This window comes from Hypomesus transpacificus, chromosome 4, assembly GCF_021917145.1.
Source record: "Hypomesus transpacificus isolate Combined female chromosome 4, fHypTra1, whole genome shotgun sequence".
Classification (NCBI taxonomy): domain Eukaryota; kingdom Metazoa; phylum Chordata; class Actinopteri; order Osmeriformes; family Osmeridae; genus Hypomesus; species Hypomesus transpacificus.
In genome coordinates this window covers 4,142,247-4,156,614 of record NC_061063.1, presented here as the reverse complement: position 1 = coordinate 4,156,614, position 14,368 = coordinate 4,142,247, and the positions used below count along the sequence as shown (strand labels likewise).

The 14,368-nt window shown below is 54.5% G+C and overlaps 1 protein-coding gene across 1 annotated transcript; it reads left to right on the top strand.

Moving 5' to 3' along the window:
- Window positions 1–454: 454 nt before the first annotated feature.
- Window positions 455–13,086, top strand: phactr4a (phosphatase and actin regulator 4a). The gene is given in 14 exon segments (XM_047018918.1): window positions 455–763; window positions 4,430–4,603; window positions 4,756–4,836; window positions 4,972–6,174; window positions 6,406–6,635; window positions 6,637–6,727; window positions 8,714–9,260; window positions 9,870–10,138; window positions 10,315–10,468; window positions 10,696–10,751; window positions 11,353–11,411; window positions 11,621–11,758; window positions 12,424–12,500; window positions 12,664–13,086. Coding segments are annotated over 14 exon segments (3,156 nt in total). The 5' UTR covers window positions 455–702; the 3' UTR covers window positions 12,680–13,086.
- Window positions 13,087–14,368: the final 1,282 nt, after the last annotated feature.

The window sequence follows — 14,368 nt, the reverse complement described above, 5'->3', positions numbered from 1 at the left end:
CTTATGCATGCACATATATGGTCGGATCCCGGAATGTCATTTGACACTTCCGTGATGTCACTTCCTCTTGCCGGGCGCGAAGCTCCACCTAGGCCCAGCTCACCTTCCACTTCTCATGTTACCCTGGAGAGCCCTCCTCTTGCCCTTGGGGGAGCTTTGGGTGTCAGCCCGTGGAAGGGCACTGGAGGGGCCCCACTGCAAACTCCTCTTGTCTTGACAACCAGATCATAGCCCCCCCCCCCCCCCCCCCCCCCTCCTCCACGACAACTCGCCTCTCCTGAACTTTGCCCCCTGAAAATCTGCCCTCAAGAATGACAGGCATGCGAGCCTGCCGGTGTAGCCTTGTTGCCGTACCTTATTTATGAAGCCAAAACCAGGAAGGGAGGGACTTGGCGGCTGAGGGAGTTAGTGAGTGTGTGTGTGTGTGTGTGTGTGAGAGAGAGAGAAAAAGAGAGAGAGAGAGGGAGAGACCAAAACATACAGTGAAGGGAGGGGAAGAGGGCGAGTCCAGAGAGAGAGTGAGCACAACTCGGTGAGCAGGAGAGTCTTAGGTTACAGGAGCACTGTAAGGCAGGTTCCAGAAGAGCGGCGCAAGACGGTCGATATATATTCCACCCGCAGCCCGTGGCGCCTCGGGCTTTGGCCTCCACAGAGGCCGGGGCCTCCACAGAGGCCGGGGCCGTCAGCCACGACTCAGCTAGCATGGGACAGAGCGCCAGCGCTCAGACAGCAGCCCAGCAACCAGCGCTACACAACCACACCGGTGAGTCCTCCCATGGGGTGACATGGGGACTGGAGAGCCCCCTGTGGACCTGGAGGCTGCCTGCTGTTGGGGTGGGGTGGTGGAAGGTTCCGGAGGGGGTGGGAGTTTGAGCAGAGCTGGCGTGCCCCCCAGTCAATGTGGATTTTACAATGGAGGCTACACACACTGGGGTTTGTGTGTGTGTGAGTGTGTGTGTGTGTGTACAGGGGCAAAGGCAGCAGGCACAGACAGGTGTAGGGGAATGTGTGCCGATGGAATGCGGTGATTGTGAAAGGCACGAAGCTCCCCTGACTCTGTCATCTCTCTGCACTCCTCCTTCCCTCCCCCCCCTCTCTTCCCTTGCTCTGGAACACGGGAGGCTTTCATGAAGAACATACTGCAGGAGCTGGGGGTGCTAGGCACCAGATGCTTCCTTATCTCCACCTCTCTGGGTTGATGTAGTCCGGGCCCAGGATGCTGGTATCCTGTCTCCTGCCGTGTGTGATGATGTGTGTTTGCACTGCGTGTTTGCCCTCAAGGCACTGTCTCCAGAAAACACATAGGAACCTGTTTGTGTTGTCAGTAGACCGAGTTGCTACAGTTTATAGCCCTCTTCAAGTTGTCTATCTTGTGCTTGGAAGCTCACTTAGAAGGGGTTATGTTTCCTCTGGGAGGGTAAAGCACATGACATGGTCACAGTTGACTGGGAAAGTGGTGGACTTTGTAGTTGCTGGCATTGTTTTCTCCTGGACTTTGAGGGAAGTTATGGTAGGCTACATCGTTAAAATGTCTTACGGCTGGTAAAGTCTTTGCAGGACAACTGAGGGGGGGTAAGACTCACTTTATGAGTAAGTCTTTCACACAAACGTGGACACAAGGTGAACCATAACGTGTGTGTGTGTGTGTGTGTGTGTCTACTCTGTATTTTTATTTTTACCACAGCTTCAATGACTCAGTGGCTTGTCATGCCTTTGGCATGGGTCATATGGACTTACTGCATTGCTGCTTATTGCATAAGCGCACCCAGGCCTCCTCTGGCCATGTTACTGCAATGGCACCGGGTTCAGGAGCCTGAAGAACAATAGGCGCATTGACAAAACGGTTCCCAGATTTTCTTTTATGTTACAACAAGTTCTGCTGCTCTCAGTCCAGCTTAGCCTGCCGTCATTGTTAACCCTGTAGGTTTGGCTGCAGAGGCTGCATGGGCTGGTGGTGGTGGTCTGTTCCACGAGGCCCTCCCTCGCTGGCGTCCAGCGTCCAGCCTCACTCCTCCTCCTGCCGGTGGCTTCACCGATACCGGACATCTCACGTTGTCGCCTTCCATTGTAGCACAAGGGTTGCTCAGCGCCCGTAACAACCAGCCATGCCAACACACAGACACACACGGCTCACACGGCCCAGCCCCTCCCCGTCACACCAACCCCAAGGCCACCCCACCCCCCTTTTTCCTCTCCTTCTCTGCACCCATTGGTGGCCAAGCTAAGTGTCAGGAACAGCTGGGAGACAAGTGTGTTTGGGAGAGAGGGAGGGCCCCCACCCCCCTACATTGCAGCCAGCTCGCCTCTCAGCAGCATACGGGTGGAGATCACACACCATCGCACCACCCCCACCCCCACCGGACTAGCAGAGAGGCCAGACAGCCTTGTGTATCCTGGGGAGATGAATGGACCTCACCGGGGGAGAAGGGTGTTAGCAGTCAGGGGTCAACTAAAAAAGGAGTGGCACCCATGTGTTGAGTCTAGAGCGTGCCTAGGAAATGGAGAGACTGCAAGCGACGGTAGGCAAATGAGCCTTGGTGAAACAGGAGCCACGGAGTCGACGTATCGCGCTGGCTCTGCTGGCTCTGAGGCTCTCACCAGGCCTCTGCTTTGATACGTTCTGGTTTCGGAGTTGTCCCCTAGCCCAAAGAATAATTCCTGTTTTCATGTAAGTTAAACTGAGAGCTCTAGGGGTTGACTGAGTCCATGTAACCTTTACATGAGCTGCATCAGGCCCTGTCACCGTTTCCCTGGGCGTGTCGACGCCACTGCCTACTCCATTGTTCCTCCACAGGTGACACTGTCACCAGGACCGCGTCCTCAAATACCCCGTGTTGTATTGACCAGACGGGTCAGACCCGGCTCAGATACCGTGTCTGGCGTGGGTTTGCACAAGGTTTCGCTTGTTCTGTAAAAAGCAGGACTCTTGCTCCGTCGAACTGGGGATGTGGTGGAGGTGAGATGGATGTGGCACCCCAGCAGGCTGTGTTCACCTGGGATCCTGAACCTGGCTCAGACAACCTGCCTGGACTCGTCTCCCAACCTGTTCTGCCTCCAAACGCTCCCTTGCTTTGCTCTCCCACTCCTTATTAGCAAGGTTAGACAGACGCCCATCGCAACAGTGACTGGCACTGGTTGTACCTCCATTCTTAAGAGTTCACCTGCCTCCGGGTGTAATGTATGGGAGGAGGAGGAGGAGGAGGAGGAGGGTGTTGTAAATTAGCCTTGTCCCAGAGTGGATCCTTATGTGAGGAGAATATGTGTGCATATGTAACTGGCATTTCTGTTGAGTCCCTTTTTAATAATCATCATCTCTTCTGGGAAGTTGAGCTAGACAGATGGATATGAGGATACTGGCATGGCATTTAATCAGATCACCGTGTTTATCTCTCTCTTCCTCTTTCAATAAGGGTTCATTTGGCTTTTTTTCTCATTTGGCAAGGCACTTCTTGGCTAGGTTGTTAGATCCCCACAGAACAATATTACACAATGTGTGTGTGTGTGCGTGCACTTTTTGAGAGAGAGATTCATCATCATCTAAAAATGGGTTTCACGCCCGGTGTTGACTCATAAGTAGTTCATTCTAGCCAAGCGGGATAAACTTCAGTTTATGTCTGAGTAATCCCTTCCAACAAGGATCACACCTCTTTGTTTACAGTGTATTTTGGGATCATTCCTTTTTTTGTGATGTTGTTTCGACTTGTAAAGAGGTTCCACTCTACCTGATACCCAACCGTGAATGTGGTCTTAATCCTTAAGATTCTAGACCTACAAGATATGTTGTTTAAAAAAGCCCCCCAGCTCGACAGTTAGGTCTTCTGGTAGTCTTTCCTGTTGGTGGGACAGCTGGGGGAACTTGGCTGGCAATAATCGAGGACCGTCTGCCAGCCTTCACTCGGGCTGTCTGCCTGTCTTCTCTAAGAGGAATGTCGCACCAGTCTCAGACCCTGCTCAGACATAACACCTCACGCTACTGTACACACCACAAACATGGACGCTGACGCCAAGACATGAGTGAGGCGTGTCGGCACGCACTGGTCACCTCTACTCCGAGGCATCAAGACGAGGAGACGTTTCACTCCTGAAGTCTGTCCGATCTGTCACAAGGAAAAAGTGATAACCAGACTCATTTGTGGTCTCTCCTTCTCCCTCTTTTTTTTCCCGCTCTCATTTTCTCTGTCCCTCTCTCTCTGTTGTCCCTCTCTCTCTCTTGTCCCTCTCTCTCTCTTGTCCCTCTCTCTCTCTTGTCCCTCTCTCTCTCTTGTCCCTCTCTCTCTCTTGTCCCTCTCTCTCTTTTCCCTCTCTCTCTGTTGTCCCTCTCTCTCTCTTGTCCCTCTCTCTCTGTTGTCCCTCTCTCTCTCTTGTCCCTCTCTCTCTGTTGTCCCTCTCTCTCTGTTGTCCCACCTCTCCCTGCACCGGCGTGCCTCAGGCGATGAAGTGGACTTGCAGCGCGGTTCCACCGGGAGCGTGGGGGGCAACTCTGGGGGCAGCAGCAGCCCCCCGTCCAAGCGCAAGGGCAAGTTCACCACCTTCGGCAACATCTTCAAGCCCTGGAAGTGGAGGAAGAAGAAGGCCAGCGAGAAGTTCACGGAAACCTCTATAGGTTTGTAAAGCGGTTTAGGCTAAACACTGTCTACCAGTGCCATGAAGGGACTTTTCCCTTCTCCTTTGCCATCTTCGATCACAGTGATATTGTAAAAATATATTTAGCCTTCTATCTTTGATTACAAAGTGCGTCTGTCATTCTATTTCCAGTTTTGGAGAGGAAGATCTCCATGAGAAGACCCAGACAGGAGCTGATCGAAAGAGGGGTGCTGAGAGAGATCCCCGAAAATGGTGGGTCCCACACACAAACCCCCTGACGGGCACACACACAATCATCCTGCCTCAAAAAAATACACGACGACATCCTCAAACCCATATTTTCTGTGTGTCTCTCTCTCTCCCTTTGCGCCTGTCTGTGTGCAACAGAGATCAACGACGTGAACCGCGCCAAAGCCCCCCTGCCCAAGAACGGCCACGGCCCCGCCTTAGACGTGGACCACATCTCTCTGTCGGGGAGGCGCGTGTCCCAGGGGGGGGACGCCCCCTCCTCCGACTCCAGGTCCAGCCTGAACCCCACCTGGCTGCCCCAGGTCGACGAGCGCCACAGCAGCTTCTCCGCCGGCGACCTGCGGGGCAGGGTGTCGTCAGACGCCTCGCGGAGCAGCCGCGCCCCGCTGGACGTGGACTCCCATGCCCGCCTGCCGGCCGAGGCGGACCGGCGCGTCCGCCTGCCCTCGGACCAGGAGAAGCGAGGGGGCGCCCAGGACGAGGGCCGGTACCGGCGGGACGACAGGAGAGACAAGGACGACAGGAGAGACAAGGACGACAGGAGAGACAAGGACGACAGGAGAGACAAGGACGACAGGAGAGACAAGGAGGAGCGGAGAGACAAGGAGGAGAGGAGAGACCCACAGGAGAGGAAAGACCCCCGCGACGAGAGGGAGGAGCGAGGCCGGAGGGAGGAGAGGGAGGACCGAGAGAGGAGGGAGCGGGAGCGACGAGACGACAGGGAGCGCGAGGGAGGGGACAGGAAGGAGGAGAAGGAGCGCCGAGAGAGGAGGGACGACCGGGCGGAGAGGGAAGAGAGGGAGCGGAGAGACCGCGACGAGCGCGAGAGGAGGGAGGAGCGGGAGAGGGCGGACGACAGAGAGAGGAGAGAGAGCAGGCCCGAGGACAGAGAGAGGAGGGTCGACAAGGTCCGGAGAGACGACCGGAGAGAGGAGAGGAGGGACGACCGTGGGGAAAAGAGAACTGAGTGGGAGAGACCGGAAGAGAGGGAGAGGAAGGAAGACAGAGAAAGGAGGGAGGAGAGGGATAGGAAGGAGGAGAGGGAAAGGAGAGAGGAGAAGGAAAGGAGAGAGGAGAGGGAAAGGAGAGAGGAGAAGGAAAGGAGAGATGAGAAGGAAAGGAGAGAGGATAGGGAGAGGAAGGAAGCTCGCGAGGGAAGGCCGGATCCTAAAAGAGCCGTGGAGGAGGTCCGCCCTCCAGCCAGGCCCCACTTTGAGACTGAGGCTCGGCCCGGCCCAGTCTTGTACCAAGACCACAAGAAGCCTCGTCCCATCTCCGAGATGACAGGCACGGCCTCGCTCACCAGGAACATCACACCCGACTTGTTCCGACCACGCACAGGTAAGACGCCAGTGTCCCTGTGAATCACTAACCTGGGCAGATTAGGAGCACGAGGCCCACCCACTCCGGCTGAACTCTGAAAAAAGCCGCTTATTTGACGGTGTTGAGCAACAGCTTTTCCTCAGCTCTGCATTGTACTACGCACTCAGCACTTTGCGTCACCACCGCGTGTTGTGTTTGCACTTTGAGCGTCTGCTAAATGTGTGTGTGTGTGCCTTGTCCCTTCCGTAGGGTCTGTCGGTGCCCGGTTTGCCCCCGAGTCTGCACGCGACTCTCACAGAGAGCCGCCCCCCCACAAACAGGCCATGCTGCCCCCCAAGAAGCCTGCTGCTCTCTCCCTCGAGCCCGCCCCTCCCTCCTCCTCCTCTGCTGTACCAGTGGCCAAGCCCCCTAGGACCGTCTCCCTGATGGGCGACGACCCTCCACGCCCCGCCTCCGCCACCCCCCCCCGCCGGCGAGTCGAGCGCCCCCCCTCCCGTGCCCCCCCACGCCAAACAGCCCCCCGTCCCCCCGCCCAAGCCCAGCAACCGCAACAGCAACCCCGCACTGCTTGGTGAGTCTAGACCCCGCCTTTTCGCTCCACGCACCCCCTCGACACAATAAAGCTTTTTCCTTTTCAGCTCCCCGCTCTCCCACAGCGATCGAGGAACGCGTTTATTTCTGCAGAATTGTGACAGACGGGTGACTGTCGCCTTTCCAGGAGCGTTGGATTTGTATTCCCCCCCCCTGCGCCCCAGGACTGCACAGGCTGTGCTGGGTCAGTGTGTTTGTGTGTGTGAGCTGCAGTGTCCTGAGGGAGGGCGGGATGGGGCTTGTCTCCGCTGCGTGGAAGCTGCAAGCCCGATGCTTCTCCACCGCGACACCTGGCTCACCACCAGCACATGCTCCCTCTGCAGCGCGCCGTGTTCTCTGCCCTAGCTTGCCTGTCCAGGTTTCAGTTGCTGCTGCGAGGATCTACACACCCACACACACCCACACACACCCATACACAGTAATGCCTGTACGCACATATATATATATATATACACGCACAGTAACATTTGTTTTGAATCTCAAACATTCCTGTCCTGTTTGGGAGGCGTGGTTGCCATACATATGCTACTTGCACTCACAGCCTCTAAATCTAATTGGGCGTGACAGCGACGTTCCACTTTGACAGGCTCGCTGCTCGCAGAGGGCCGGTCTGATTGGCTGAGCAGGCAGGAGCAGAGGCCCCTGGGACGCTGGCTTGTTGTTGTGTTTTCCTACTGTCTCTCAGCCTCCCAGGACTTACTGGCGCACACACGCACGTTCACACACCAGGAGTGTACAGTATCTGCCTACTCAGCTGCGAGCCCTAAGATTTGCAGCTGCTGCTGTTTTACTCCCATGAGTTTCAGTCTAGAACAGTAGATTGTAAACAAAATAGACCCTATGAATTTCTAACCAAAATGCCGCTAGGGGTATTTATGAAAACAATATCCCCCTCTCACACATGTAGCTTCGCCTGAAAAACCTCTTGACTCGTTCACCAGAATCAGAATTGTGTTTAATCGCCAAGTAAGTGGTCACAAACAAGGAATTTACTTTGGTGGGCAGGTGCATACAGTGAACATTTAAACATAATGAAAAAAAAGAGTGGGGCTGTGATCTTGCTAAAGTTCACAACTATCTCCACTGTGTTAAGAGCATTGAGCTCTAGGTTGTTTTGGCTTCACCTTCATCAGCTTCCCACCTACTGTACCGTTCCCACCTTCACGGTGTTCAACCTAGTACTCCTGACTTCACCATGGTCCAAACGATTGAGTTTTGCACGGGCACACACACTCCACACAGTACCAGGACGGTGCTCCCCCTGCGACCAGGCCCTGTCTGTGTTCCAGCCCTCCTTTTGGCCGCCCTTGACCCCCTCCGCCTCCCCTCCCCACCAGCCTCCACCCTGCACAGGTTCTCCAGGGCCCGCCCGGCCCCCCACCACTGCTCCAGCTGGAGACGGCAGGGCGAGCAGGGCCACTACCTCTCCCTGCCCAGCCACCTGTGCCATCGTGCTGGACAACCCTCCCCAGGTACCCTGCTGGGAGCCACCTCCCGGCCACACAGCCCACCCCCCCACCGGCTCTGATAACCAATCAAACGGCATGGATCACCCCCCCCCCCCCCCCCCCCCCCCCCCCTACCACCACCAGTCACAGCATGCGCTTCCCTCCAGCACGCCTCTGAACTGCATGTAGCGATGGAGTGTACCGTGTGGACCGATGACCTCAGCCTAGTGCGCCTGCCAACTGTTGTTAACGAAATCCCTCTCAGGGTGTTTGGAGCTGAGGCCCGTTCACCAGCACAGGATGAGACTTGTCGTTTTTATCTGTGAACACGTCTCGCATTGCAACTATGTGCTCGGCTTTCTGTTTGGCTCTCCCTCGACCCTACTGCTCCCAATGTCGATAGTTGACGTGTCTTCACAAATGACATGCAGACACAACCCTTCAAATCCGAATCCGAAAGTGTTGTTTGAGTTGTGGGCTGCTGGTGTGTGATGGTCTCTGTGTGACGTGTCTTTCAGCCGAGCTGTCTCAGCCCTCCAGTGGAGTCATCGTGGTACCTGCCCCCGCCAAGCGCTCTCCACCCACCCCGCCCAAGAGGATGACACCCGTCACCAAGCGCCAATCGGAGGAGTCGCTGCCTCCGCCCTCCCAAGCCCCAGCCCCAACCCCAGCCTCGGGGGCCGCCTCCGGCCCCAACCCCACAGTCTCTATCACCCTGCCAACTGCTGCTCCGGCAGGGCCCGGTCCTGACAACAGCAGCTCGGACGCGACCTCCCCGCCCCCAGCACACATACCCCCGTCACCTCCCCACAGCCTGCCGCTGCCCGCCCCCGCCCCACAGCTGAGGGAACCTCCGGCGCCCAGCACGGATCCCCCCAGCCACCCTCCCAACATCCCCCTGCACCTCTTGATCCAGCAGGCCCTGAACAACAGCCCCAGGCCGTCCCCGGCCAACCCAGGGAGCTCGCAGAGGGCCCACTCCCTGCTGTTCGAGTCCCCGCCGGAGTTCCTGGTGGAGCACGGGGGCCGCTACTCTCTCCCCGTCACCATCGAGCCTCTCAGACTGTGAGTGCTCTCTCTCTCTCTCTCTCCGTCTTTCTCTCTCTGTCTCTCTGTCTCTCGCTATCTCTCTTTCTCTCTGTCTCTCTCGCTATCTCTCTCTCTGTCTCTCTCTCTCTGTCAGTCTCTCTCTGTCTCTCTCTGTCTTTCTCTCTCTCTCTGTCTCTATCTGTCTCTCTCTCTCTGTCTCTCTCCCTCTTGCTATCTCTCTCTTTCTGTCTGTCTCTGTCTCTCGCTATCTCTCTCTCTGTCTCTCTGTCTCTCTCTCGCTATCTCTCGCTATCTCTCTCTCTCTCTCTCTCTCTGTCTCTCTCTGTCTCTCTCTGTCTCTCTCTCTCTGTGTCTCTCTTTCTCTGTCTGCTCCGAATAGTGTCCGATTCACGCCAGACCCCCTGGAGCTGTCATGATCCGTTCACAAGCCTTGGAGCTTCATTTATATATGGATCGTACCAGTTACCACAGTTTGGGAACCAATGTGTTTGTCTCGCCCTTCTCTCCTTATGTCTGTGTTTATTTCTCTCTCTCTTACCCTCTTTCTTTCTCTCTCTCTCTTTTCTCCCTCCATGTCAATCTCTCTCTCCTTCTTCCTCCCCTTCGCTCCTTCCTCCCAACTAGACCCGACGACGACGACTTTGACTTGGAGGAGGAGCTGGAGAAGCTGAACCAGGAGCGCGGGACCCCGGGGCCCTGGCAGGCCGAGCTGGAGCCCCGCAGCCGCAGAGGCCTCCTGGTGGACGACCCCCGCGTGTCGGTCATCCCCGAGGGCCCCGGCGACAGCGACGAGGAGGACGACTCGGAGGAGGAGGAGGCGGAGGAGACCGACTCGGACGGGCCCATCCTCTACAGAGACGACACGGATGAAGACGAGGGCGAAGGCCCTCCCAGTAAGGAACCCTTCTCTTTCTCAAAGCCTTTCATCAGTAAGGACACAGGAGGCCTAAAGGGAATGGCTTGTTCTCATGGACAGAGCCTAGCAGCCATAGTAGTCTGTCCATGTGTATTAGTCTCGTATGCCTCAGTGAAACGGGCCCGTTGTAACCGCGGTGTCCGTGTGTCCCAGGCGGGCTGGCCAGCCGTGTGAGGAGGAAGGACACGCTGGCGCTGAAGCTGGAGCGCCAGGCCATGGAGGCCCAGGGTGACCAGGACGGCACCACCTGGCAGAGCCGGGAGCAGTGGGAGGCTCTGAGGAACAAGATCAGCACCACGCTCACACGGTTAGCCCTGGCCTTCTGTCTGTGTGTGTGTGTCTCTGTGTGTGTGTGTGAGAATGTGCGTCTGCCAGTCTGTGGGTGTTTTATTGTCTGTCTTTGTGTGTGTGTGTGAATGGAGAACAGTTTGTGTGATGCAGCCTCCATGCTGTGTGGGTGTCCCATGGTCCCGCTCAGCCATGTTTGTTTATGGAGGACCTTACTGAGAACCTGCTGCGTGTATCTGTAAACAGGAGGCTGAGCCAGAGGCCTTCACTCGAGGAACTGGAGCAGAGGAACATTTTCCAAGGTAACCCCCCCCCCCCCCCCCCCTCTCTCTCTCTCTCTCTCTCTTTACCCTTCCGCACCCCTATTGTTCGGACGCGCACGTTCACCTTGGCGTCCTCTCCGCCTCTCGGTCGATTTCCATAGTCTTTGCTGAGTGCAGCACTCATTTGCTTACACGCTTTGTTTTTCTTTTCGGTCGAGCCGTTCTTCACTATTGTAATTGGCTCTTGCGGGCTGAAAATTCAGACTGTCGCATAATTCAGACGCCACCTTGTGGCCTGTGACAGTACTTGCATGAAAGTCCTGCTCGCGATTCCATCCTGCTGTGTAATTGATCGTGATTGCTCTTTTGAGTTCATCATAAATTCCCAAGGGCATTAACATGACATGCATATGACATAACTGAATGGATGCCGGTCGGATGCAGACTGAAGTATCAGGGGTTGTCCTCAAGACGGGTCTGGTGAAGCCAGAGCGACGAGCGTTTCCTAAGACAATGGCGGGCCTTGTGCTGGCCGTGATTAAAACGGCTCGTGTTACAGAGCCGCTCGTCCGTTCTACCTGAGACTGGCGGCAGTGTCTCTCTCTTTCTCTCTCTCACGGAATGTTTTCTCTCTCTCCAGTGAGCGAAGCGGATCGACGGGCAGAGAGGAGCGAGATTAAGCGCAGGCTTACCAAAAAGGTCAGGCTGGCGCACACAGAAACGCACGCATACACAGACAAATACTCACGGACCTCCGATCCGCGAATGAAAGGTTTAAACCTCTCAAAATGCCCTTGAATGTCTCTAAAGACAACCTTTCATCGTGTAGCCTCATCACAAGTCACAAGCACATGATGCCTATCTCTGAGGGCTAGTAGCTGAGTTTGTCTCCCCCCCCCCCCCTCCAGCTGTCCCAGAGGCCCACGATAGCAGAGCTGCAGGAAAGGAAGATCCTGCGCTTCCACGAGTACGTGGAGTGTACCCACGCCAACGACTACGACCGGCGCGCAGACAAGCCCTGGACCAAGCTCACCCCGGCCGACAAGGTGAGACGTGCACCACACACACACACAGGTGATCCTCATTAACTGCTCATTAACTCCACTCATGGAGACAGGGGTACAGGGTCGGAGGGGTAATCAGCTCAGATAAGATTTGCATTCCAAATAGATGCAATTTTTTGGCGTCAAAATGCCGTGGCTTTGTTGAGTTGTACCTTGTGAATTATCCGCTCCAGAGAAGCGAGGTGAAATAGGCAGGAAAATAAATGGTGGAGGTAACGATCTCAAATGCAGCCCCCACAACTGAGCCAGCCGCATGGTGTTCAAACGTTATGAAGCCGGTGAAGAGTCTTTCTGAGGTTTTCTGAGCAGAGAGCAGTGTGTCTCACTGGAGCCTGTGTGGGGTACCTGTGCTGTACCTGTGCTGTACCTGTGCTGTACCTGTGCTGTACCTGTGCTGTACCTGTGCTGTACCTGTGCTGTACCTGCGCTGTACCTGCGCTGTACCTGCGCTGTACCTGAGCTGTACCTGTGCTGTACCTGAGCTGTACCTGAGCTGTACCTGAGCTGTACCTGTGCTGTACCTGCGCTGTACCTGTGCTGTACCTGCGCTGTACCTGTGCTGTACCTGTGCTGTACCTGCGCTGTACCTGTGCTGTACCTGCGCTGTACCTGTGCTGTACCTGAGCCCATGTCTGTCCTCCCGCCAGGCCGCCATCCGCAAGGAACTCAACGAGTTCAAGAGCTCCGAGATGGAGGTCCACGAGGAGAGCAGGATCTACACCAGGTCAGTGTGGCACACACACACAGAGACACACACACACACAGAGACAGACACACACACACACAGAGACACAGAGACACACACACACACAGAGACACACACACACACACAAACATGAAATTAAAAGTCTCCTTATCCCAACGCCTTCTCCTTTTTTTGTATTCAGGTTCCACCGGCCTTAGCTGACTGTCCGTGTCCACTTGAGAATAAGCACTTAGACCGGGGCTTGAGGGGGGGGGGGGCATGGTGGGGACCCCAGCCCCCTGGCACAGCCCCGTCCGCCTCTCCAAGTACCCTGGGATGCACACCTCCACGTCTGGACACCTTGGACGAGGGCTGCCGTCCTTCAGCCCAGACACTGCCCGCCCTCGGTACCAAACACCTCCCGTTTGTGGTCCCCTGACTGCCACTCCCACTGCAGACCCTGCTGAGCGTGTCTGCCGCCACAGCATCAGAGATATGCAGATCAAGCCCCCGAACTGTGAGCAGAAGCAGAGGAGGAAATATGGCGGTTCACTGCCAACGGAGAGCTTGCGGTGACTGTTTCACCTGGGCCACGCTGGATGTTCCCTGTGCCAATACTGAGGGTGGGGGGTGGGGGGTGGGGGGTGAGGGTGGGGGGGGGGGTTCTCCTCTGGGCTCTGTCGCGACAGGAGCAGAGCCGTGTCTGGAAGGAGATGTTGTTAAAAGACAGAGAGACTGTGACAGTTGGTTTCCTGTTCTGTTATTTCTGTCTGCTCTCTCTCTCTCTGTCTCTCTCTCTTTCTCTCTCTCGTCCTCCTCAGGCTATACAGATCCAGTGAGGCCTTCAACTTCATTTTAGAGTTTGTGAAAATGTTTTTATCTCCTCATGGGGAAGATAGTGTACAGAGATTATCCTAAATCTTCATATTATATTTGTAAAGGCGGTACTAATTATAATTTTTCTTCAAACTGATAATTGTTGATAGTGTTTTCTTCTGATAAACCACATTGTGTGTGTGTATAGACATGCATGTCTGTTCAAGGGTACCCACTGGTGTACCAGCCTTATTTTGGATGTGACGGGTTAATCTTATGTGCATATCATTTTTAAGTGTAATATATATTACGTTCATACTGTTTGTCAAATGGTATGGGGAGACCAGGTTGGTACATGAAAGGGTGTGTCTGTTTCAACCACGTTGGTATAAAACCCGCATTTATGAACAAACTTTGTCTATTACGGCATGGAGCACCATAACTCACTGGTTGATTTTTATTTAGTTGATACATTTATATATAGATTCTGTGTGCTGAATAATCTTTATTAATGCACCTTACTGTTAAATGGGAATCATGAAAACTGTCATTTGTATAATAAAAATAATAATGTGACTTTAGAATTCCAAGCTTACACTACGATTCTTTGATGGTTGGCATTGGCAACTACGGCTGGAGAATGACCATATGATTTCGACTTCACTATGGTTGTGCGCTACACTGTGTGTGGACTGGAGGGCGGTCACCGCCGCTCCACTCTAGATTCATCATGTAGGTTAGATTTATTCTTTAATGTTCATGACTGTCTAATTCTAACAAATGTTTAATTGAATTAAAGTATTATGCAACTATTTTTTCAAAGCAGTATGACCCAATAATGTTGCAGAAATTGGTACAGAAAAGGGTTTATTACAAATGTATAGTTTCTTTTGTTGTTTATTTTTCGTTTGTTTTTTACAAAGAGATCTATGAAGCTCTCTTGCAAGCTACTACTGTATAAATGGTCAACTCCCATTCAAATTAAAAGAAAATGTGATCATGAGAAGGCATGTTTCTGCTGTCAATACTTCACTTGATCCGCTGGTGGAAGGCCAGACGAGGGCGCTGTTGTTCCTTGATTCCATTTTTAG